Source organism: Centropristis striata, chromosome 10 (genome assembly GCF_030273125.1).
Source record: "Centropristis striata isolate RG_2023a ecotype Rhode Island chromosome 10, C.striata_1.0, whole genome shotgun sequence".
In the NCBI taxonomy this organism is placed as follows: Eukaryota; Metazoa; Chordata; class Actinopteri; order Perciformes; family Serranidae; genus Centropristis; species Centropristis striata.
Window position 1 is genome coordinate 14,120,155 of NC_081526.1, and position 25,759 is coordinate 14,145,913.

The 25,759-nt window shown below is 38.7% G+C and overlaps 4 protein-coding genes and 1 long non-coding RNA gene across 7 annotated transcripts; 2 read left to right on the forward strand and 3 right to left on the reverse strand.

The window, feature by feature from the left end:
• Positions 1 to 144: 144 nt before the first annotated feature.
• Positions 145 to 3,332, forward strand: LOC131979552 (uncharacterized). 2 transcript variants are annotated; one of them, XR_009395071.1, is made up of 4 exons: positions 145 to 1,072; positions 1,836 to 1,934; positions 2,157 to 2,239; positions 3,133 to 3,332. It is a non-coding gene; the product is annotated as an uncharacterized LOC131979552 (long non-coding RNA). The 2 variants fall into 2 exon arrangements; XR_009395070.1 differs by having other exon boundaries at positions 2,157 to 3,332.
• cracdla (cracd like a) lies at positions 1,832 to 10,041 on the reverse strand. Its single transcript, XM_059343571.1, has 10 exons — positions 9,874 to 10,041; positions 7,698 to 7,757; positions 7,347 to 7,491; positions 7,112 to 7,250; positions 6,889 to 7,029; positions 5,870 to 6,115; positions 4,897 to 5,779; positions 3,176 to 4,062; positions 2,121 to 2,228; positions 1,832 to 2,041 (listed from the first exon to the last, which is right to left on the reverse strand). Exons 2-10 carry the CDS (start codon positions 7,744 to 7,746, stop codon positions 1,832 to 1,834), a joined length of 2,808 nt encoding a protein of 935 aa, XP_059199554.1. The 5' UTR covers positions 7,747 to 7,757; positions 9,874 to 10,041.
• Positions 10,042 to 12,031: 1,990 nt separating this feature from the next.
• Positions 12,032 to 15,791, reverse strand: mitd1 (MIT, microtubule interacting and transport, domain containing 1). Its single transcript, XM_059342874.1, has 7 exons — positions 15,436 to 15,791; positions 15,265 to 15,366; positions 13,998 to 14,134; positions 13,035 to 13,121; positions 12,833 to 12,945; positions 12,634 to 12,694; positions 12,032 to 12,508 (listed from the first exon to the last, which is right to left on the reverse strand). Exons 1-7 carry the CDS (start codon positions 15,578 to 15,580, stop codon positions 12,413 to 12,415), a joined length of 741 nt encoding a protein of 246 aa, XP_059198857.1. The 5' UTR covers positions 15,581 to 15,791; the 3' UTR covers positions 12,032 to 12,412.
• Positions 15,792 to 15,949: 158 nt separating this feature from the next.
• Positions 15,950 to 18,926, forward strand: mrpl30 (mitochondrial ribosomal protein L30). The gene is made up of 5 exons (XM_059342877.1): positions 15,950 to 16,241; positions 16,692 to 16,778; positions 17,325 to 17,471; positions 17,827 to 17,900; positions 18,054 to 18,926. Exons 1-5 carry the CDS (start codon positions 16,203 to 16,205, stop codon positions 18,184 to 18,186), a joined length of 480 nt encoding a protein of 159 aa, XP_059198860.1. The 5' UTR covers positions 15,950 to 16,202; the 3' UTR covers positions 18,187 to 18,926.
• A 1,098-nt stretch (positions 18,927 to 20,024) lies between these two features.
• Positions 20,025 to 24,616, reverse strand: txndc9 (thioredoxin domain containing 9). 2 transcript variants are annotated; one of them, XM_059342876.1, is made up of 5 exons: positions 24,508 to 24,616; positions 22,338 to 22,553; positions 21,472 to 21,590; positions 20,808 to 21,062; positions 20,025 to 20,703 (listed from the first exon to the last, which is right to left on the reverse strand). In XM_059342876.1, exons 2-5 carry the CDS (start codon positions 22,518 to 22,520, stop codon positions 20,583 to 20,585), a joined length of 678 nt encoding a protein of 225 aa, XP_059198859.1. In that variant the 5' UTR covers positions 22,521 to 22,553; positions 24,508 to 24,616; the 3' UTR covers positions 20,025 to 20,582. The 2 variants fall into 2 exon arrangements, with proteins under 2 accessions (XP_059198859.1, XP_059198858.1); XM_059342875.1 differs by lacking the exon at positions 24,508 to 24,616 and adding an exon at positions 23,997 to 24,489.
• Positions 24,617 to 25,759: the final 1,143 nt, after the last annotated feature.

A 25,759-nucleotide genomic window follows, 5' to 3' on the forward strand; every position in this document is an offset into this window, starting at 1 on the left:
GGGACGACATAAAAATGAAGCAACATTTAGCCTTGCCATCAGCTTCCCTCTAAAGTTCTATCTCTCCGGAGATATTTTCAAATATATTTAGTATAAAAATACTCTTTTTAAAAAAAAAAATTTTTTTTTACCTGTTATGTGTAATATTTGCAACCTGTATTCATATTTGTAACATTTAAAATTCTGTGTTTTGAAATATAATTTTCAAGATCAGATTTTATGTCTTCGTTTGGTTCTTTTGGGTTCAAAATTTTGATCAAGTAAGTCAAAGTTAAAAATGTATTATCAGGACATATAGGTGAGATTGCGCTGAAAGAACTGATACCAACATGGCATGGTAAAGATTTTTAACAGATTTTTTAAAGGACATAATAGCGAAAGATTTCAGAGGGTTAAATAGTGGTGAAAAGTAAAAGTACGTTTACTCAACTTCAGTTTTAAGGTACTGATGCTTCGGAAAAATAAATGCATGTATGTATGATTGGGTTACTAACGAATTAAAGATAGAGTATACACAGTAAATATACATTTTAGCATTAGAAAAGAGAATATATCAATAGAAAATAAACAACAAATGAAGTAAAAAAATTTAAAAGAGCTCCATACAGAAATTAAAAAAAAAACTTTAGCATAGTGTATAAATAAAATATATGCTGTGTTTCCTATACTTGTTCTCTTGTGGAATATAGAGGAAATTGCATTTTTTGTTAACTCACTAACTATATTTCACACTAATTTACAGATTAAGATGCCATATACCTAACCTGTGAGTTTCTGCATTACTACTAAATTAGGGGTATTTCCAATCTGAAGGCCAGGACCCTCCTGGTTGTAAAACCTGATTAAAGGGGCTGTAAAAACACGTGATACTTTACTCTGAGGCATCTGACCATATTTAAATTAAACAAACTGAACGATCTAACTGTTTACAACGTGGGTCCCCACTATAGCTATAACCTATGACTCTTAAGTAGCCTAATGATTTATTTTATTTTCACAGTAATGATGTGCAGGTTGGGACAGAGTCAAGATCAGGCCTGCAGGAGGGGCTGTAGGCCAAGTTAGGAAGCAGGTAGATGTCCCATGATATACTAATACATCATTGCCAAGCTTTTATACACAGGGGGAAAATGGGACAACAGACTCAAATGTCTTTACACTTATTTTAGTGTTGATTTACACCTTCTAATGACGCCTTGAAGAAATACTACGATTACATTAGGAACTCTGGTTGGAAGAGTTCTTGATTAGTAGTTTTTTAAGTATTTTGATTTTTGACCTTATGAGTCTTTATAAAATACTTGGTTCTTTGTGATAAAAATAATATGAATATGAGTGCTTATAACTATAAATATACAATGCTATAGGTAGATTATAACACATTATAAGTATGTTTATAATGCATTATATACATTGTGTTAGATAAGTGTTACCAGACATTTTAGCTATATCTGAAGAGTTTTGATGGATACTAATCTTCTACTTAATGATTTTGCAATACGTCACTTGAGGAATGACACACAAACTTGACATTGGAAATTTTATTATTTAACATAAACTATCAACAGCAGTGACATGCTGAATCACGTAAAATAATATTCAATACTATCGATGTGTTTGTGGTGACGAGGGATCATAATAAACTTGGGCATCTTTCAATATATATTCACTGTCTCTCTCTCTCAATATAACATTAACACTTAATTGAATAAAATTCAACACACAAACACAACAGCCTCATTAGAGCTGAATCAATATCTTTCTGACAATCTCTCTTAATATCTGTTCATGTTGAATCCACAATAATACAATGTATCTGCTTGTTTCCCTCTCAGTCCATGGACTTATCACTCCAGGCCATTGACTTCCGTTTTGCAAGTTCCATCCAGGATGGCTGGCCGCTGTCAGACATGGACTGCAGCGCTGACGGCATTGTAGGTGACGATGAGCGAGATGAAGGTGACGCCATGTTTTTCCTCAGCCATTTCTCCTCACGAGGCCTGTCTGGGACTTTGGTGGGACTTGATTCTGAAGGAGAAACCTGTGTTATGTTGTTGCATATGGAGATACTGAAAACTAAAGTCAATATAAGTACAGTTGTATTTACCTGCAAGTTTCACCCCTTGTTTTCCCTCTGGTTTTATGTCTCTGCTTAGAGGCGTGGGTTTGATGGAGGCAGAAGATTCATCTGATGTCTGCACCTCTGTTTGAGCTTTCTTCAATTCCACCTGAAAAAACTGTGAGTCAGATCATCTGCTCTGGATAAACTGTCAGTCTGAAATTGTCAGTAGTTAAAGGGTAAATCTATTAATATTCTATATTTCATTAATTATCAAGAAATCCCATGAAAAGCAATCAAAAACAGCAAGAATTATCTGTGTACAGCTTATTCCTTCACACCATTGTTTTCCAAAATCGATTAAAAACACATGAGCTTAGTATGAAACAAGGGCACTGTACTTTACTTTGAGTTAACACCACACAATGTCCTGCTGCTGTAAATACTCAATAGTGTACCAAAGCTGTGGCTATAAATAGTCTCTACAAATGCGCTGTTTACTTCTGATTGAGTGATGTTTGCTAAACATTTTAGGAGATTACTGAGTCTTTAAAAACATTAAATTATGTTGAAGGCCTGAGGCAGGGTATAGAGGTCATATGCAGGTTTTTTAAACAGCTAAAGACTACTTTCTACTTTCTACTATTGCCAGTTATATTTTTCTCTGTTTAACATCACATTTGATGTCATGCATGTGCTGAAAAAAAAGAACTGGCCAATCGGTCCAACGAGGGTTCAGGGTCGTTCATACCAATAGACCGAAAGCCCATTCATCCCATGATCTGTTATACTGAAAACAATAGCCCACTGCTCCAAAGACCCATTGCTCTGAAAACACACCAAACTCTGATTTTTCTTTTCAGCTGATATTTAACTGAATTTGTCTTTTGTCTTGGGAATAAATGGCGATTGTAACATTTCCTTCTAAAGACAAAAGCCAGACGTTTGTGTGTGTCGGTGGGTTTTTTGTCCCGCAGGAAAGGTGTTTTGTTGATCTTAACTTTTTCATGGGATTTGCTGACAATGAGAAAAGTATAGAATATCTTCAGCCTTATCTTTGAATTGATTTACAGCTGAATGCAGTATGAAAGGCAGCTACAAAGAAGTACCACAAACCCCCTTGGTTCCAGGTGGAGCTGTCCACTCTGCCCGTTTCTCCAAAAAAGCAGCCTTCCCGCTCACTGATCCGGCCCAAACTGCCCGTCTTCCTGTCTGTGATGCACCCTCTTTTTCCTGCACGGTGGCTTCTCTTTCCCCTCTTCCCAAGGCAGACACTGTAGGAGGAGCTGAAGCCGAAGAGGTGGTAGAAACTGAGGTTGTTGATTTGAGCTGGGTGGCGGGTTGAAAACCTCGATTGCTCCAGGGGGGTTGCTGCTGGCCTGAGGAAAGGTAGGATTGTGCAAGAGACTGTGTGGCACTCCCTTGTGTAGACTGAGATGAAGTGTCTGTTTGTGCAGAGTACTGGGCTGTCCATGGGCTGGTCTGTACAGCTGGATGAGATGCAGACTGAAGTTCACTGCTTTGTTTTAATGTTTGTGGTTCTTTGCAGGCATTTGCCTGTAAAAGAGACGTCTTCTGTTGCACCGCCATTACTGATGGTTTAACAGTCTGTGCTTGACTTCTACTTTGCACTGTTTCTGCTTTGACTGCATCATTCGATGGCTGATTGGCAGCCTCATGTGTTGTTGTGCTTTGTTGTGTTTTTACAGTCTGTGTCTCCACTTGTGCTTGTGGTCGAGCCGCTGTCTGCGCGCCTGTAAAATCTCTGGGAAATCTACTAGTAAAAAGCTGCTGGAGGCTTCTGGTCTTTTCCATCGCCATGCTCATCCAGGACACCTCTGATGAGGCCGTTTGGGGGGAAGGCTGGGGCTGCTGGGGCCCTGCAACAGCAGTTTCAACTTCTTTAGGGTTTGAGGAGGTGGTTTCTGTCTCCATGATGTGAGGACTGCCAGTAGATGGCAGGTTATGCTTCAGTGGAAGGGAGAGGCCCGGTGGGGTTGGATCTAAGGAGTGACACAGTTCAGTTAGACACACTTGGAAGCACTGTTAAAGTTAGCCAGAGTACAAAGTCTCCTGTGATCAGTACAAATCTTATCACTCTAGAGTGATTATTTACTATGTGCAAATTGCACGGGGCACATGTGCAATGTTTAACCCTATAGGGAACAGAAAAGGATAGTAGCACACAGTATAGAATGAGCAAAGATCTTAAGTGAGATGGAACATCTGCCACATGGATAAACAAATATTTGTACTGGGCGAAATGATTACATAAATCTTGTTTATTGTACAAATGTTTCTATGTCATTTATATCACAATGCTGAAGAAACCACAGTGTTTGTGCTAAATTTTTCATGTTTTTAAAGTTTTGTAATAAGGAGTTTGAATACAATCCTTGAAAAATAATTGATTTTTAGCTAATTAATCAATTAATTATTCATTAAACAATCATGATCAAAACACACAAGCACAGGTAAATGTGAACTGCTGGTAAAAAAAAATAATAATAAAAGTGTCTATATACATTAATTGTTGTGAGTATAAATTAATTCTGTAAATTTTATTTTAAAGGGAGAACAGTCTGGCCAAACTGTGTTACAGCAACATTAACATAATTTGGAGGACACTTTAAATTCTGATCCTTGCATATGGGAGTGAAGCTGAAGTGAATAGAATCGCAAAGGGTTATTTTCATAGATTATTTATTTATTGACTCACCAGAAAACATGCTATATTGGGATATATATTGTAATCGAGACATGAAATTCTCTATATCAGAATAGAAGATCTTGGCTATATCACCCAGCCTTATTACTAATATTTCTCAGAGACTCACCTGCCAGCCGGATGTCTCTTATGTCCTGTTTCTTCAGGTTGTCACATTGCTCCTCACTCACTGGTGGCTTTGAATTTGTAGAAGCTTCAGACCGAAGTCTAACGGACAGAGATGTGGAGCGCAGTTTTACACCAAACGCTGTCTTGCCTTCATCCTCCTCAACCTCCTGAGCCTCCGCTGCCTCCTCCACCACCTCCTGGCTGCTCTCCGTCTCCGTCTTGAGGCTGTCCTTCCTGTCCCATGGAAGGACTGGGCTTTTGTGTAGAGCTCCCTCTTGTCTAAGTCTTCCCACAGTGAAGGGTTTATCCTCTGCCCCCCCTACTGTTCTCTGCTTGACTTCAGTCGGCCCCAGCACTCCCACAAAACTGCCCGATCGGGGTCTTTCTGCATCTCGGTTTTTGGCCGTGGTGATGGAGAAGTGGAAGGAGCCAGCTCCTGTTGTTGGTCTCTTTATTCCTCTTATCATATTTGTCTCACCTTGTAGCCGCTGAACCGGTTCAGAGGAGACTTCAGCCTTGTTTACAGTGTTTCTCTTATCATGGGACAGCACCTGTATCTCAAAATCTTCTCTTTTGTCCTTCACTTCTGAAGATATATAGGAGGAATGTGGCCGTTCACTGGGCATTGCATCCGCTGGTCTGGGAGGCTTGACTCTAAGTACCTGGGTGGATGCGGAGGGCATTCTTCCAGGGAGATTTTGGTCCTGTTGGGAAGCTTCTAGGCCGGATGACTTGGGTACCTCTGATGTGATTGCTGCCACCTCTGGGGATTGTTCTGTTTCTAATATCACCTCCTCTTGAGTATTAAGCTGCTGCTCTTCTTCTCTCACAGACTCAGGGGGATTAATGTTGTTTAGGGTTTGTAAGTGAGACTTGGAGTCATTCTGCAAGAATAGAGATAAAAAAGAAAGGTCAGGAAAGTGCATGCAGTGTGTTTATCTTCATAAATTATATATAAGGCGAACAAAACTCACTGCAGTGGGCGTCTTCTTGGTGCTGGCTCTCTGGTTTCTGGGCTTGACAGACATCCGGTGACGTGCAGCGGAGGTATCCAGGCAGGGGGTGAACTGGACTGGAGAGCTAAAGTCCAACGGAGCCTCAACAGCAGCAGAGGAAGAAGAATTGGAGGAGACAGAAAGAGGCAGGGATGGAGTCAGAGGTTTGGTTGGTGCAGGTTTGGGGATGGGTGAGAGTGGACGAGAGGATGGCTGAGATGAAGTCTGAAAAGAAAAGAAAAAATCATAATGCAACACTTAAAATACAGAGTGATCATAAATACACAAAAGGCGATAATTTCTGTATTATTAAGACATTACATTTTTGTATTTATTCCCAAACACCAAGCTGCCCATCTCCCAAATCCCTGCCTATATTCTACATTTTTCTTATAGTAAGAAAATCCCCTGAAAAGACCAAAATCTATTAAAACATAGCAGTGAGCCACACTGGTACACTGAGGAACATGTTCCTTCATTATGCTGAGCATGAACGCTCTTGTTTATTTTAATCTGTGTCTGGTTGCTGTTTGCTGAAAAAACTGCATTGACCAGCTACTTGGGGATTTTTGTGCCTTTAAAGAAATTGAACTGTATATTTGTGACCCATTTTTTAAGATTTGCGCCTTAATGTATTATATAAGCTTGGTCCGTCGTGAAAAACGGTAGGGAAGTCGGAAAATATTGTGAGATGGACTGATGCACTTCAGGTTTATTGAAGATAAGAAAAATATAGAATACGGCCAACCTCATGTTTTAACCACTACATTAAACTAAACTAAATCTGAATCTCAGACTCAAACCCCCCAAAGCATTTTTATACATAAAATAAATACATTTTTGTTCATGAAAAGCATCAGTGCAAACAAACTGGCATTTAAATTATTCAAACTCTAAAAAGTAATGATTTTATGGCAGTTTTTATATGTTTTCTATGGACATCGGAAAACCTTTTTTTAAAGTGAAAGACAAAAGGATTAAAAAGGATAATAAATCACCTTGCTGAGGGCTCCTGAGATCTCAGACGGGCTGTGGGGAACACTGTCATCCTCGGAGCGGCTTCCCCGTTCCTCTGGACGTCTGACTGGTAGAACCATCGGTGGCGGCCCCAGATGCATCTTCTGCTGCTGAAGCTTTATCTGTTATACCAGAGGCACAGGTGTTTTTAAAAAAACTACACCTGTAAAGACCCAGCAAAATGCTTAGAATAAGAGGCTGTACCTGCAGAGCTTTGATTTTGCTGTGGACGTTCTCCTGGGATAAGACCCTGGCTGGTTCAGCATCTGTCAGGATGTCCTGATCAGCCAAAAAGATGCTGTCATGGGACAATGCCCGTGATCCCATCATCCCCTGGGAGCATCTATGGTAGTAGGGAGGGGAGGGGACAGAAGAGTGGTAAAGGTATAGACCTGGAATTAGGACAGAGATGGAGCTTTGGGATCATGTTGACACTTACGCCAAATCCTCTTCAGATCCAAGTCCCTTTCCTGCAGTAATGTCACTGGCTGACTGGCTGAGCTTGGCGTCTCCTTCTTCACCTCCTCTCTTACTCCTCCCGAAGAGACGAGTTTTCAGAGACTTTAGTTTGGACTTTTTACGTCCTGACAGAGATTGAGACAGAGACACATCCAGGTCACAGCACACATGCACGAAACTCACTTAGTACCCTTTGTTCTACACATTTAATGTATTTTTTTAAAGTCATTAACTAAATGGCTTGGTTTGTGCTGTTCCTGTGTCATGTGTTTATAGCTCCTTCTCTTCACCCTAACATTGTTATAACAAACTACATGACAGATAATCTCACCTGGAATGTCTTCGGTGCTTTCTTCTGTATCTCCAGAGAAAGACTCCATCGGTTTGATCACTGAAAGCAGTGCAGAAAAGTGTGTTAGGAAAGCCAATAATGAGGAGCAACTGTGACAACAAAAACCTCAGGCACAAGCTTTTGAGAAGTTGTTGTCACATGCTGGAGGGCATGTAACGTGGTGTGAATACTCCAGTCCTCTGTTCTCTGGCAGGCACGCATATGCACTTAATGTGTGATAGCCTGAAGATGTGACTCTGGACTTGAGGTTCAAAGGTTTATTGGCATTATCAGACACAGTACAAACCTTTACTGTAGCTAGGCGGGGCGCTGAGGAGTCCTTATGGTTTACAATATATAATCAGAGAAGCTTTTACAAGAGGACCATATACACATGAGCAGATTACACTTTTTTGATTTTGATTCTGCTTATTACTTTTTTGTTCATTTTGTTTCCTCAGCTGTTTTGTCCCTTTCTGTTGTTATTTTATATGTCTGTGCAGTTGCTTTGCATCTCTTTGTTGTGGTTTTGTGTCACATTATCTTTGTAGTCACGCTGCATCTATTTGTGGTCATTTTCATGTTAGTTTTTTTAGTTGTTTTGCCCCATTTTGAAGGCATTTTGTGTTCTTTACAGTTGCTTTGAGTCTCTTTATAGTTGCTTCTTGTCTTTTGTGGTCTTTGTCCGTATCTTCGTTGTCATTTTGCGTCTCTTTGTAGTTATTTTGCGTCTCTTTGCAATTGCATTGCACCTCTTTGTAGTTATTTTCTGTCTTCTGTTGTTGGTTTGGCCTATTTTGAAGTTAGAGTTGTTTTGTGTCTCTTGTGGTTCTCTGTGTCTTTGTGGTAGTGTTGCATCTGTTTTCATTTTGTGTCTCTTTACAGTTGCTTTGAGTCTCTTTGTAGTTTATTTGTGTCTTTTGTGGTCTTTTTCTGTATCTTTGTAGTTTTTTGTGTCTTTTTGTAGTTATTTTTTGTGCCTCTTTGCAGTTGCTTTGCCTCCCTTTGTAGTCGTTTTGTGTCTTTTGTGGTCTTTCTCCTTATCTTGGTTGTCATTTTAAGTCTCTTTGTAGTTATTTTGTGTCCCTTTGCAGTTGCTTTGGATCCCTTTGTAGCCATTTTGTGTCTCTTGTGGTCTCTCTTTGTATCTTTTTTTTTTTTCATTTTGTGTCTGTTTACAGTTGCTTTGTGTCTCTTTCTCTTCACTTTGTTTCTTTGTAATCATTTTGCATCTCTGCATGATCGGAATGTGTCTCTTTCAGTGACATTTTGCAGGAGTAGGCCAGAGGGGGCCCCGTCACTTTGGGTCCATGAACTTGAGCCCAGTAGGCCTGTTCAGTAATCCATCCATGCATATGTATAAAAAGCACATTAAATGCAGTGTCAGCAAGAAAAAAGATATCACACTGTAGCGAAGCAGTGCAGCCTGGATAATATTTTGTGAGTAAAGCAAAAGCTAAAAGCAGTTTTACTTATGCAACACGTCTGACACGTAGGTTGGGTTGATGCGTTACCAGGTGCAAGATTTAGTGCAAGATGCTTGTTTCCTGTGTTTTACAGACTTTATCTTGTGTCCTGCCCTGCAGCTATAGCATGCTATTTGAGGTGCACCACTTTCTGTGAATCATACAGTTCTCATTTCGTAGCCGAGGAACCGTTAATAGAGCATGATCCTGTGCAGCATGTGTTCCTGATAAGACGAGATGTGGCAGGTTATGGATAAACATGCAAAGTCCACACTGCACCTCTTATGTTACCTGCTCTCAGACACACGCCCTACTGAAAGGTATATATGCAAATTTAAAAAGGAAGCTCCAAAAACAAGTTGCATGTGATTTTGACAAAATTTGAACCCTTGCCCTACAAATAGATTCAACGTGTGTGTGTGTGTGTGTGTGTGTGTGGATTTCCACCTGAGCCCCGAATGAAACAAAAGTGTTCATGAATGAGGCCGTACCTTAGAGTTTTTTAAGCCAAACTATAGCCCCAACAGAAACAGCGGATAATCCTCTGGATTATTGACATTGCAGAGAGATCCTTGAGATTTCACAGCACAATAATCCACAACAACAGTTTAATCACAAACTTCCCCTGCCAGGTATTGCATTCACAGGCACAGTCATTCTCAATGTTAAATCACAAACACATTCACAGGTGCAAAAATGAATGAACTCACCCAGCGTCTAACAGCAGCACCTCCGCTTCTCTTCCTCCTCTTTGTCCTCGTCTCTGAGCTGAGTTGTCTCGTCTCGGCTGTGTCACTGTCCTTATGTTTAAACCTCAGGCTTGAGTTGTCCACATCTGCAGACGGAGGGAGATGCAGAGGGAAGGGAGCGAGGGAAGAGGAAGGAGAGAGAAAAACAGGCAGGGAGAAAGAGAGAGAGACAAGGACACTCCATGACGGGGTAAGCAAATGCACAGAGAAAAGAGGACAGAACAGAATAAGAGAGAGAGAGGGGGAGAGTGAAAGAGAGAGAGAGAGAGAGAGAGATACTCTATTACATTAGTGGCACACTGTGGCCCTCTGCGCTAAGCTCCTTATAAAACGCTAACCTGATTTTAGGCCCAGAAATGAGAGTAGAGGGAAAAAAATAAAGCTCCAGTTGGAAAGAGGGCAGGCATACAGGAATTGCGGCTCATAGGACTGTTTACACATTACACCGGGTTGCTTACACCTCCAGGCGACCATAGAGGGGAATCTATGTGTGTGTGTGTGTGTATGTGTGTGTGAATGTGTGTCTAAGAAAGTTAAAAATTAAAAAGAAAAGAAAAAACACCAACCAGGTTTAGCAATCTCGCGCACTGCTGTGAGTAGAGAATACAAACTCACAAATATTCCAGAAATAAGAGCTTAAATAAACCTGAATAGCATCCTGTAGATGTGTGTATTTTTTAAATAATTATAATAAAGATTATAAAACGTAATTAATAGAGCACTTTTCATATAAGGGATGTAGCTCAAGCTTCATAATAAAAAACAACAACAATTAAACACATCAAAACAAGTGTAAATAGACAATAAAATTAGACAATAAGAAGAGAGTAGATGATAAAATATAGAAGTAAATGTAAAAAAAATAAAAGTATAAATACAATAATGGTTAATACTGGTTAAGTACTTTTGCATGAATAAAAGAGACCTTTGTTTTATGCTACCACTGTAAAAAGAGGCAAAAACCCCCCCTAAAAACTACACATTTTCCACAGTGAATCCAGCTTTCTGCACATTCCACACAGGATAGTATTCAGAGATGGGAGCTCTAACTAGGCCACTGGGCTATGATCAGTGAGAGGGAGGGCAGCAGGAAGAGGAAAGCAAACCTTTGCATCCATATCTTCCGTGCGTGTGTCTGAGCAGCTTCTCTGATGAGGCTCCTCATCACACAAATCCTCATCTCTTCCACCAGGACATAAACCCGGCCGGTGACATCTGGATTACATGCAAACGACCACATGTTAACAGACCACAATGACATAAGAGTCTGGGATGTGGTTTAATTCATGGATTTATTGTCTGTAATCTACACATCAGAGACAATATGCGTGCTTATCTGATCACATAATGTGATTACAGCTCCTATATGGAAGCTGTCAGCATATATTGAAATATATATACTGCACATTTACAGCACAAACTGCTTCCTGCACTGCAGCCTATTGTCCTCTAAGGCTGGTCATGTTACAGTTATGGTCATCTGTGGTTCATGTGGTTCCCCCATGGATTATAATTTCTTCCCCTCAGAGCCCAGATGAGGACTGTGCATATCGAGATTAAGGCCGATAGATAATCCGATCACGGCGCTCTTTGAACTCATGAGGGTTTCCATTCATTTAAACAAACACTTTCCCATGAAAATTTAATGAAGAAGATATTTTGACAGGATTGTTTGTTTTATGCGGGGTGACTTTTTTTTTTAAACACCTTATTAGATTTTCAAGAAACATACAAGATAGATAAACGTACGCACAACATACACAAAACAAATAAACAATGTAATATATTAAAATTTGAATAGAAATGTAAAAAATAAAAAATAGGGCAGAAATTATTTTTTTCATATTAAATTAAATTGGACTAATACTGGACTCAGTATGAGTGTTGACCAATATCTGAAATTTATTTTTTTCATACACAAAGCTATGGATATGACATATTTTAGTAATTTAGATTTTAATATTGACAATGTCACAATGTTTTTTATGTAATTATATTTGTATGTGTATCAATTTATTTTGACCGGCATATTTTAAATGTGAGACACTGAATATAAAAGTACCTGGATGAGCTCAAATCATAATTAAAAAAATGAATAATAAAACACAGAGGCGTTTTATGATATTATAAAATAACTTTAAAACATTTATTTTTATTGTTCCACCACATGGTGGCATGACATTGCAAAAAAAGCATGTAGCAATAATAAAAAGGCACAGAAAAGATCCCTTTAAAGACAAGAGGGGTGAAAATGACTCTTTTGCAGAGTTTGACTACACACAAGAGTGAAGAAAGCAAACGGTCTGTATTAAAGACATATCAGTGGGACAAATTACATTCTGTTAAACCTGATTTAAAAATCTGCTCTGTGACACATTTGGTTTCAGGCAGATCACGTGCATGTGTTTGTTAAGGCAAATCCAACAACACAACAGATGTGTGTGTGGTTTGAGGGCAGGTCAGTAAATTAAGATTTAAAAAAAAGTAATTAAACATTATCTCATAGTGTTTTTGTGTGCTTGGTGTGAAAAATGTCTACGTTGGTCTCGTGGCACTGCCTGAGGTCATAGTCACAGTATCCAATAGAGAATCGGCCCTGGAAGATAAAATTAAACAGTTCTTAACACCAGAAGAACATGTTGATTCACAGAAATTCAGCACAGTAACTCTGAAAATGGCATTAATAGAGAGCTACCAATATGAATTAATATGAAGTCTCACCTTTGGTCTCTTGAAGTAATCCAGCCCTCTTCCTATCTTGATGATCCAACCATTGTCAAACCTAAAAACACAATTTATTTGGGATTAGTGCCTTAAAATAAAGCTGCTATCATAAAAAGCCAACATTTCAACATAATTTTTAGGCCATACGATGTACTGTTTTGGTATGAAGTCCTTTATATGTCGGCTGCAGCTGTACCTGATCTCCCTGTCGTGTATCGTGGAGGAGTACTGCAGGTCTAGAGTCACTCCCTGACCACTCAGACTCTCTTTCAGCTCGGCCAGAGCGCTGCTCTGCTGGCTGCTGTCCGCCTGCAGGACCAGACGAATGGCATTTAAGTGTGGATTGAAACAACAGCACAAACTGAACAGAAGAGACCGCTGTGTGTTGAATAACCTACTTCATCCTGTGAGGTAAGGAGATGGATCTTCTTCACCTTGCAGGATGCTTTCAGCAGCATCTCACAGAAGCGCAGGAAGTTGTACAGCTGCAGTGGAGAGAAGGGGAAAGCAGCGTGGTACAGTATTAAGATGAGATACAAATTCCGTGGTAAGCTATAAACATTTATACGAGGCAATGGTACAAAAGGGCTTTGTTCAATGTTGTTATAATATTAATAGAATATTCAACACTTAGTTCAATAAACTGATAACTGTTTTTTGTGTCGTGGGACGCAGGATCTTTCAGTGTTCACCCTAGGTTTATAATAAACAAAACTCCTCTGAAGTGAATAAACATAATCGATAAACACAAACAATGCCTTCTTATTAACACAATATAATCAGACATCATTCATGTCTTATTCCGCATCCAATTTTTGGTTGAGAATCAATTTAATGATAATTTATTAATAATTCATTTTTAGGGTTGAAATCTAAAGGGAACTGTGCAAAATAATTAATGTAAAAGTATAGGTGTAATAGGGTGAAGTCTACATCTTTTCTTTTCTGCTTTGTCACTACTTAAAAAGTAATTTCATTGTTTATTCATCATTTTTACATGTGTATTTCAGTGCATGTTGAAAATTAAAAATAATTTAATTTGCTTATTCATTACAAATACTAAATGAAAGTTCACATTTTGAAGATTTTTGTAACCTGATTAAAGATGAATTAATTTAGAAATATGCACCATTTAAGCACTATCAGCTGAAATAATAATTGTCTTTAAAATATATTTTGACACACGGACCCTATTAAGACCTTAAGATATGTTAGTACAGCACAACCAACCTTAAGGTCCCTTTCATGTCAGTTAGCATTGTGTATCAGTGGTGCATATTCCCATTTACACATTTTACCAACAGCCCTACAGTTGAGTGGAAAAATACAAAATAAAACATTGAGGAAAACTAAGATCTTACTTGGTGTGTGTGTCGTATGTACGGGTCTTGTACCCAGACCTCTGTGAGAAAACTGTTCATGTACGGCTTGAACAGAGTCTCGAAGCTGTAACCAGTAGCATCTTCTGCTATTCTAATCTGCTCGTGGTATTTCCCATCTGACAGGAGGAAGAGACAGAGGAACAGAAGTTAGAGGCTGCACAGACAGCAGCTCGCAACACCAATAAAATCCTCTATTCAGCCACACATGCGCGCGCACACACACACACACACATATACACACACTTATTAAATTATATGCAAGGTAATGGTTAATGATTAATCTGTCGGCTGATTAAAAACATTTTGAGTTAATCGACATCAGCTGCGCTAATGAGGCCGATTATTTATTTATAACAATATTTCACTGATCCAACCCCAGGGGAGGCCACTGCACTTGTTCATAAATTGTTTCATTTGATAGACAACATTTCATATTATCTCAGAAACAAAAATATGCTGCCATCTCCTTATAAATGCTGTTGTTAAGTGTACCGGAAATATTTCCACTATTTTTTTATTCAGGTTGTTTTTTTTTAATTATTATTTCTTTAACCAAGTTTGTTTTTGTTGATTTCCTGTGGTCATTAAGTTGACTTTTTTAGTTTACTTTTTTAAAAGTAAAAAACAGATTAAATCTACATTGTCCAACAGAGACATTGTAGACAATAAATGTGTTTTTCTTTTCTTTCTTTTTTTTAGCAATTATGTTTCTCATTTATTAGAATTAAATTGCTGTATTTTATCAGATGTAAAACAACAATAACAACATGATATCGACATTATAGATATACCGTCCATCTATCACCCTGCACTCTAAATATTGGTATAAGTCATTGAAATACCCATAAATGCGCTTAATATTCAGAATATTAAGCACTGGTGTGCAATAATAATAATGGATGGTGTAAAAGGCAGAATTAAAACACAAAACAACAGTACAAACACATCAACAACCTTTTTGTTGTGCTGTGTGAATCAGTTGGTTTGTGAGAATACTACAAACTATTGGAATATTTTTTATTTTGGATATATGCACCCTGAGAGCACATTATCAGCTTGTTTGTTACCAACTTTGAAGCAGATTTTTAGATTATCAGTTTACCTGTTTTGTCTTCCTGCTTTTAACATATATATATATATATGTGTGTGTGTGTGTGTGTGTGTGTGTGTGTATATTCCTAAATAGATGTATGTTAAGCCAAATGACCATACATGATCGGCCTTGTCCAGTGGTTGTGTTGTTTACCTTCTTTCAGCTGGTTCACATGAGCTTTGATTTGCTCTGCTCTGTCCATGTAGCCCTTTATCTTCTCCCTGTAGTGTCCTCTCTTTGAGTCATCTTTCACAGCTGGAAGGAAACAAATATAAGTTATGGTTCATGTCTTCATCATGCTCCCTCTTCTGTGTGTCTTCATACCTTTCAGCACGTCCATCAGCAGCTGGATGCCCTCCTGGTAGCAGACGAGAGACTCCTGGAAGCGGCTGACGTTATCCAGCTCCACTGCCCGCTTCAGGACGGAGATGGCGGACGTTTCCATCCCTGGCACATGATTTTGTGTCATTATTCTGTCTAACCTTCGTCTTTTCAGAGGTTCTATATAACCAATATGGCATTCATGCTCATAAACTGTAAGGAAAGTCGTTACATGAAGTGGCACTACCTTTCTAACTTGGTAGCAATGGAGGTGCGCCACAAAAATAATTCCCGGAGAAACATGATGATTAAAAAATGCTTAGAGATGGAAAGGTAAAACACCTATATTTCAAGCACGTGTATAAAAATCTAAAAAGCATATTCTTCCATTTTTATATATTCAACATCGTTCAAAATAGCTAATATTAGCAACACTTTTTAGGGGAAAATTTCTCATATCGGTGCATTTTCAATGTAACACATTTGCGCTTCCGGTGTAGACATTCATGGAGGAGCCAAAACTGTCACGACACTAACGTGACAGTCCGTTTTCAGTAGTTTTTCGCCACTTGAGTTAATATTTGTCGTGTAAAATTGGTGGATATGATGTAAATATATTGACGTTTGTATTTTTTATTCAATACTTGTATTAACGTTTGTTCCATACGCTTATTTAGCGGTTAGCACGGCCGGACGTTAAGGGTAACCTTGACGTGCATGACTGTAGTTTTCTCCAAGTGTTGACCGGTTAATGTACTGAAACATAAAACATGTCGGCTTTTTGTCGCAGTTTAAGCTCATCGGTTAAGGTAAGTACAGCATTGTTAATGTTTCAAACTTTTAAAATACAAAAAATATTTCCAACTGTTCATTACTGACGAAATAATACACACGTAGCTGCGATATTCTCTGCCGTCATTTAATTGAAAATCCGGGCAATAATGGTTAAACCCCCTGAAACTCTTGGTAAAAAAACATATGAATGTGTATGTGCATATATATACAATTTTTTTTTTAAAGTTACTTATTCATGATACTGTCTCAAAATTCACATTTTTATTGCTTTTGGTATTTATTTATTTATTTTATTTATCTACTTCCTCTACCTCACCTGCACAATTGTTTTCATTTTACCACATTGTATCATGTAATATCCCCTACAATAGGACACCGTACTGTGCTCATCAGCCTTTCAGTATGTGTTATATTAACAGTTTTTGTTTTTAATGCTGTCTTGCCTCTGTTTTATATGTGTACAGATCCTGGCAGGACCTACACTGCCTTCCCCTTGTGCGTGGTTTGTGTCTACACGCAGCAAATTTACCAAAGCAAGAATCAAAAAAGAGGTAAGAATCTATTTAAAAAGACCAATTTTCGCTGTCTGTCACTTCACTTACATCACTAAATGAATTGCTAATGTTTAAGGCACAATGAGTAGGATTTTCCCACTGTGGTTTGTGAACGCATTTGTGAAGCATTCAAAGTCGCCACTGACCGTGGTGCTCACCAGAGAGTCAAACAACCCCAGATTAGCTCAGGTTTATTTTATTTTCGTAGGAGCCTATACATTTTTGTTGTGGTTTATGAAAATCCTACTGATTGTGCCTTTAAGGAATTTGCACCACTTAAGTATAATATCAACTAAGATGGGTACTTTTTAATCACCTAAATGTTTGGCTCAGTCTTGAGAGAGGCCCTGTGTCAATTAGTTTTTATTCCGCAGTAATTTTAGTTTTTATTGTGTTCACATGGTCCCTTTTTGGAAATTCCAGACATTATAATGATTCTGCTTTGTTCTGCACATAATAAAATCTGCATAAAATATTAAAGCATCTCTTCAACTCATTTGCTTCGTTATCAGTGTTCAAAAGCTCTGTGTCTTTTCCTTACAGCTTTTTGAAGCAAGATCAAAAGAACATGAGAAATATGGAGGAGATCCAGACCAGCCTCACAAACTTCACATAGTGACACGAGTCAGGAGTGCGTTGAGGAGGCCGTACTGGGAGAAAGATATGGTGAAATACTTCGGTCTTGAAAAGGTATGAAGGCTTTTTTTATCCTGTTCTGCTTAAAATATAGGAAATGTTTCAGAGAACACAGGAGATGAACATTTGATATTAACATGTATTTTGAGGACTACCTAAACAAATGGTTTGTTTACTGCTCTTTGATTGCTCAACAAGCATAAATTAAATTATCTTCAGTTTGACAGCTGAGCAGTATAGATGCATGATCCCAAAAATTGTTAGCTGTGATGGCATCACATAATCTGTCATAACAGCACAACAAATATTTGTTAAAACAACAAAACCTTCTAGAGGCCAAATTAAATATACACCTTGTTACACTGACAGTAGATGATTTTATTCTGTTCTCTCTTTGCCATGTATTTAGGCACATGTACCTGTAATTCACAAAAACACACCTGCAGTCAATAGCCAGCTGAAATTCATCAAGCATCTTATAAGGTAAGATTATTGTCACTTATCTGTCTAAAATTAAAGTTGTAAAAAAGGCTCTGTTGATCATAAAGTTAAGTCAATTTAAGTTATTTTTCTGGACATTTAAAGAGACTTGTATATTTTCTCGTCCCTCTGTCATGTCTTTCCCGGTTCATCCAGAATCGAGCCACTGAGGACGCCGTATGGACTCCCTGCTGAAGAGGACATGGCTGACACATACATTAACAGTAAAGGAGAGTTGGTTGTTCGTCGCCTCATCCATCCTGTAGAGCCCAAGGCCATCGAATCTTAACTTTACTTTCAATCACACCAGTGAAAAATGGTTTGGTGACAAACTGATCCATAAAAGGGTTGGTGGGGCTGCAGGTTTTTATTGAAACTAAGCAGGAACACATCTGACTCAACTCACTCAATCACCCAAACTGTCTTAACACAGTTGCTTTGTTGGCTCGGGTGTGCTCCTGTCTGGTTGGAACAAGAACCTGCAGCCACATGGCTCTTTAATGGATCAGCTTGGCAGCCCTGGTTAAACTGTCCATAAACATCATGGGAAAGCTTGTGCTACACAGCTTCATTTTGTGGTTCCACTACACTGAGACATTTGGTTTAAATGGGGTCCAGAATGTAAATGTAAATTCAAATGCAGACTTGTAAGTCATACATGCAGCTGTTGTGATGGAAAAATCTGTTTTCCATGACAAATTTTGCCTCATTTGTTATTAAATATATCTAAAAACAAATTAAAAACCTTTTGAAATGATATGCAGCATGTTTCCCTTTTGCTTGTATTTAATGGACACCTGTTGAGTCAGAGTACTAAGACAATTGTTACACCTTATTTCACACACACACAGGTGTTTTCACTTATTTAATGATTAGTCCTTGTTACAGGAATGTAGCTGTTAGAATGTACTGTTTACAAATTGTATATCTAATCCATCCATTCATCAACTATATCTGCTTGTCCTTAAGATTTGTTTTTGCAATAAGTATATAAGAAATTAACAAACGTCCTAATGTCCTATATCTATACCAGGGATGGGCAACTTTAAAGCTGGAGGGGGCCGCAATTTTTCATCAACACTACCACAGGGCCACATATAGGACCATGCACTTAACCAGAAAGGATGAAACTGCAATTTTAAATATGTTTACAGCGCAGTAACTTAACATATTTCATGCTCAAATTAATGTTTAACAGTATAAATGGGAATACAAGTGAATAAAAAATAACCACTTGCTGTGATTCTTTTTCAGTGCAAGAACAGCAGATCAACATTAACTGCAAGAAGTAGTTTTGTGCATTTTTACACTGTGCTTTTATGATTTGTTGCTCAAATGCATGTAGTTGTACTGAGGGCCACTTCAAGTGATGGTGCGGGCCATATGTGGCCCCTGGGCCTTCAGTTGCCCATCCCTGATCTATACAATACTATATATTAAACAATTCTCTGATCTGTCTTACAGCAGGCAGTAAAATGATGCTTAATCAAAACCATCCTGCAGCTTGCCTTAAATGGATCCACAACCAAACGATTCAAATACTGCACATATCCAATTTATTACTTTTCTCCTTCAGATTCTGTTTTCACATGCTGCCCTTGCTATTTATGTCATTTTGCATTGTAAATCAGTATCTGTTGCCTTTTTATTTGTTGGTATGTCAAAATTGTCTACATGTGTATGCACTAATTGGAGAACAGGGAAAAAAACCCTGTGACTTCAGAATGAGAGGCAGATGAAACTAGGAAGAGAAGTTTTTTGGGAGTTTTACCACCACAAATTTTGAATCATTTCCAGCTGTGAGAACTTTCTCAATGTCCTTTTCTTCTTCCATTGTGATCAAAAAGTTATTTTTTTAAGACGGCATGCACATGCTGTGTGCGACCAACACATTCCCACTGTCCTGTTGCACCTGTTAACACCGAAAAATGCACCTTTATTATTGTGATCGCTGAATCAACATGAATTGGGAACTCCTTGGTTTTCCAGTCAACAGTCAAACAAAGAAAACTGTTGCATTGTCACCCACCCTTCCAAAACTCAGGAAGCTGCTCCATCACTTTTTCCACCCATCTCTCACAAATACCTTGAATATATATGAGTTATACAAAAGATTAGAGGCACACCTTTTTTAGAATAGCTTTTATATTTTTTATTAACTCTGGGCTAGTCAAGTCAAACTCTTGCTACAAGAAATATGAGAAAATGTATTCTGATGTCAAAAGATGATCTTGGCATTCATGCACCATGTTTTCTGTTCTAATATCAGACTCGGTTACAGGGAAACACATGAAATGAACAGAGGTACTGAAATGAGCATGCCTGTAATTCAAGACAAAGCTGCTTGTTTTTAGACAATAAGGAGATTAAAAAAAATCAACACAAAGCTAAGAGCTAGTTGTTACATGGTTGGTGCAGTGAAACGCGTCCTCTACAAGTTACTTGTTCTAGAAGTACATGTATGTCACCTTTTTATTTATTTAAATATAAAACATGTTAGAGAATTAATTAAATCAGGCTGAAACAAAACAATTTGATTTGAGAAATGATGAATGAGAAAGTAAAAAGAAAAGAGTAAAGTCACAGAGAAGGAGAGAATAAAAATTTAAACGGGCTGTCTGCTAAACCTTTTTTATGTAAATGAGGTAGCCCTGAGAGAGAAAACCAGGTGACTGTTGGTACTTTTCAGTCGTCTTCAGAATCAGAGTCTGAGTCGTAACCTCGCCCTCTGATGGTTTTCTTCTCGACCTTTGTGAACTTTGTGCTGGACCTCTGTGCCGATGTAGGAGGCTCCATCAGGTTACCGCTGGAACAGGAGCAAAAAAGGTGGCATTAAAATCAAGCTGCATGTTGTTTTTATTGGCTCAATACTTTGATTTTGTAGCTAAAAGCTGAAGGTGCGAGTCTCACCTGTAGTTAATGACATCTGCGCAGCCGAGTCTCCATTCAAGCATCTCTGTGGAGAATTCGTCTGTGTTTCCCAAGTCAGAGAATCCAGCCACATAGTCCTTTGTTTTTCCATCTATCAGCAAGGCCAGCGTCGGAATGACCTTGATCCGGAGCCTCTCTGACAGAAAAGGGGCCTTTTCCACATTCAGTTTTATGAATTTGGTTTCAACATGCTTCTTTGCCAAGATGGCCAAGTGTTTGTCAAGGATCTTGCATCTATACGTGGAGGACAGAAGACAGAATGATCAGTTCAGCAGCATGGTGACAACATACCGAAGTTACTAAAATTCAAAAACAAAGAAGATCTAACATCAAAGAGAATGTGATTATGTTAACAATACTAAAGTAACACAACTGACTAATATATAACTATCCTTATGCGTTTAAGTTGTTTTTTATGTTCCTGCTGTACTGAACTCAAATCGAATCGTGACTTCTATGCTCCATTACAATACTATTTAGTATGCAAAATATTTCAAAATAGAGAAAAAATGCCAATTTCAGCCCAAGGTGATGTCTTGAAATTGCTTGTTTAGTTTGACAAAGAGTTAAAAACCCAAAGACTACACTAATCGTACACCACTCACACTGCATTCATATAAATTAATACAAGCTTTGAACTTACCTGAAGGTGGAATTTCTGTAAAAGTGGCAGACAACATTCTTGCTCTCTTTGACCTCGCCGAAAAAGTCTTTCTCACTTGGGATCTCTCTGTACTCTCCATGGCCTTTAGACAACCACTCCTTAAAAACAGAGAGGTGGGGTGAGTATCAGAACAATAAATCTCAAAACAGGAGAAAAACTGGCTTTTACAATGGAGCACCATGAAAACATGCAGTCTCTTTGTTGACTGATTTAGGATGTTTGTCAAAATAATTTTTCCCACGAGAAGATTGACTTTGATGCATATCAACAAACTCCAAAGCAAGAGTTGGGCTATAAAAGATTATTTATCGTTCCCTTTCTCAAAAGTCTATCATAGTCCAGAAATCATGTGACTACTTGAATAAGGTATTCAGAGTTGGATGAATAAGGAAACAGAATCAGGCTGTCACATAATAACATTACACCTCCCAGAAATACAATTGTTAGTCTGCAGCTGGTGCTGATGATGTGATTTAAATGTTGCACTTGCTGTTATGTGTTTTATCTAAATAGCACAGACAATTTAATCTGCTTCTGACAATGATTACACAGTCAAAAAACAAAACAAATCATCCTACTGTGAATAGTGATTGTGGAATTCTGGGCTGAAACCAATGTTCAAAATAAAAATTTACCCCATAGCCACTTCTACTATTTTTGCTGTTATTTTGTTTTTTTAAATGTATTTATTACATTGTCTGAGCCTGACAGAAAGTGATGCAACTCACCAGATAAACACTGGCCACTGCCATAGGTGATTGTTATCGTAATTGTTGATAAGCCAACTAGGATTCAACAAGGGGAATATCGGCTGACATATTGGTGCATCTCCAAATCCCACATACCTGCTTCTGCTTTTGGGCTTTTTTCAGCGCCTCTAGTCGCCTCTCCTTCAGTCTCTCCAAATCATCTTCATCCATTTCATTTAGTTTGCTCAGCTGTGCATCCACCTTCTCCTCCACCTGCTTGACTGATTGCTCCAAAACCTTTGTTATGATGTCCATCGATTGTATTGATTGGCCGTCCATGGTTGCCTGCTCAGTGTGAAACTCTCTCTGAATCTGACAGGGGAAGGAAAAGATAATGTGAGCTAAGGCATGGCGCAAGATCACACCCAAGTTTAAAATAGGACTTGTGATTTCTGTCTGCATGCAATATTAATAGAAATATACCTAAGAAAAAACTGTAAATGCACAATTGTGCAATGTAAACTGTACACTCAGCTAACAATGATGCAGTCTAATGCAACAGCTCTGCATCAAACAATCCTCCCTTCATGAAAGTTGAATAAAGGCTTTCCTTGAAACTTTTAAAGAGAGGTTGAATCAACATTCTGGTCATTTCATAGGCTGCAAGCTGTGATAATGTTGCTTAACTAATGCTGGGTTTACACCAAACGATTTTCAACATCCCAGACTAAAAACTGAAAGTCTTTAGTAAATCTAGGAGTTTTACTGGAGTCACAGCGCGCTCCCGGCATCTCAATCGTTAAGTGTAAGGTAGTAATCTGCACTCTTTCATATCAGTCTTTTCCTAGTCTTGGGTTCCTCGCAGTGACGTAACACAATCAGCAACCAATAGATGAGCTGGGGAAAGGTCCCCAGTTCCAGACCGGGCAGTAAAATGACTCCAACAGGAAAAAGTAACATCACAGTAATGCTAGTAAGATCAGTCCTAAATAAAAATATAGTGATGTCATATATTTACGGCCACAAGCGGGATTTTGGGGGCTCTGTTTCTTAGTAAAGAGAACAGTAGGGAGACCCAGTTAAAATGTATAAATAAAAGTAGGCCTATACATAAATAACTAATAAATAATAATTAAATAACTAAATGAAAGTTAAGTTAAGTTATATAATTATTAAATTAAACAAATTATAATTAAATAGGACCTAAATGTATATCATGAATTCATTTCTAAATTTTCCTTTCCTTTATTCTTCCTTGTATCTAATTTTACCGTAAAATAGTCAACTTTTCATGTCAGAAAAACAGAACCCGTTTCAGCTTTGTGAGGGGCATTTTGTGGCATTTTCTCTTCTTTTTTTCCCAACATAAACCACTGCACACACTAGAACAGCTGGAGCCAAAAGCGGCTTCTCCTCCATTTAGTAAGTTTACTGCGAGCATGATGAGGAAAAAATTGCATGATGGGAAAAAATGCTAAAAGAATCTAGTTTAGTCTTGTACATAGTTACTCTACACGATTCACAGTATTTGTAGAATCTCAGTGTGAGACTAGGCTGGGACTAAAAACTCTAAACACTTGTCCTTACATGGGAGCAGGTGTGAGCTGATGGTCTTCCAGGAGTCTTTCCAATTTTTTTCAGTCTTCTGATGTATAGGTAGCATTAGGGGTGCTTCTAATATTGAGTCTACACTTATTGATTTATTGACTAAACCATCATGACTGCTTTACATTTAGCTATGTCTACTTAATAAATGGCATCTGTAAACAACGCACGGCTGATAACTGCCCTAACATGAGCAACGCAGCGACTTACTACGATCACCATGTATGCACGCAAGGTACGTAGCGTTACTGTCCAGTCTTCGAGAGAAGTGTTGCCGCTACGCAGTAAGCAGTCAGACTGCGCAGCGTCTTCTCGGTCCCGGTGGAGACAAAGCCTCGGTGACAACTGGGCACACCTTCTTTTCGCCGGTTGTTAGCTTCAATTAGCCTAGCAGCGATGGTTGCCTATGATATGTTCGACATGTCCCTTTCCTGCGCAGGTAAAAACGCATCAATACACGCTTATCAATATATGATTGCAGCTGGATGTTAACTTCTACCAATATTTAGGGAGAAATCTAACGTTAACGTTACTAACGTAATGTTAGCCTGCTAAGCTAACTCCCGTTAGCCATAAGAGTTTGACAGATGTTAACACTCAAGCCGACAAAACGAAAAATACTTGTTATAAGTACAACATAATAATAAATGTCGATTTTGTGGAGTGTTCAAATAAAACTGTTCTACTTAATAACCACAGTGCCGTTAAATGACGAAGTTACCTGGTAACTGCTCCAACCGACTCTTCAGCTTGTGCGCGAAATGCCAACGGTTACTGAGGATGTAACGTCACAGTAGGCCCATGTGACGTCAAACTACATCCGGGAACTTCATAAAATAAAAGAGAGAAATAATGTTTTCCAACTATTGATATGTAAATACATAAAATAATATGTATGTAAATAAATAAGAAATGCATTTAAATAAGTAATCTATCTAATAACTAAATAAAATATCTAGTTAGAAAATAAATGAAGAAATTATGAAAAATTAATAATGTTTTACTTGCAACAAAAATCTATATTTAAAAGCAAACAATTGTTTCAGACTTGAAGTTTTTGAATACATATTGTGATGCACCTGAACACATCATCAATGATGTATGCAACCTGGGTTTCCTCGTGTGTTTTGGGTCCATCAACATCATATACCCTCTTTCAGGCGACCCCACCACGGTTGAACAAATGGTGTGTGTTCAGGTGGCATTTGCTTGTCCCCATGGACCTTCTCTCCGGATCCAGAGCCATCTTAAGGATTTCTCAGCTGCTTCAGTGATGCCCAGTGCACTGAGGGCTCTGTGGAGTGATTGCCCCACAAATCCTCTACAGCCTACTTCAATGGGCATGCACTTAGCCTTCCAGTCCTGCTCTCAACAGCCTGTTACCAGATGTTCGTATTTGGTCCTCTTCCTTTCATGAGCCACCACAGGTTAAATATTTATAATAAACAGTTGTGCAAAAACAAACAGATCTAGTTCCTCCCTTGAGCAGACCATATTGCCATCTCGCTTCTGCCCCAACAGCGATTTGGTTAAGCCAAAGGGGTCTGAAATGAATGAAGCCCGTTTTCTGGATCGCTCCTTCCGGCACCTTCGGTGCCATCATGCTCTGCATAGAGTCATCAGCCTTTTCCTTAAGATAGCCTGCAACTCTCCCAGAGGGGGGAGCTGCTCCTTGCTCGCTGCCTTGAGGGACTTCAGCTCCTGTCGGATCTTGTGGATCTTCTGCCCTCTGGTTCATGGTGTAAGGTGTCGGAGCAGATCTCTTTTCCTCTGCACCAAACCTCTCCTGGGCTAGACTGATGATGGTCGTTGCCATTGCCTGCAGCCTCTGATCCACATCACCTTTCAGAGATGCTTCAAGCACCTTGTCGACGTCCTTGTCAAAGTGCTCCCATGCTATCATGCCCATGCTTGCAGGCCTGTGACCACTTGATTCAAACCTTCCCCAGGGGGAGATTTGGGAGAGCTGGTTG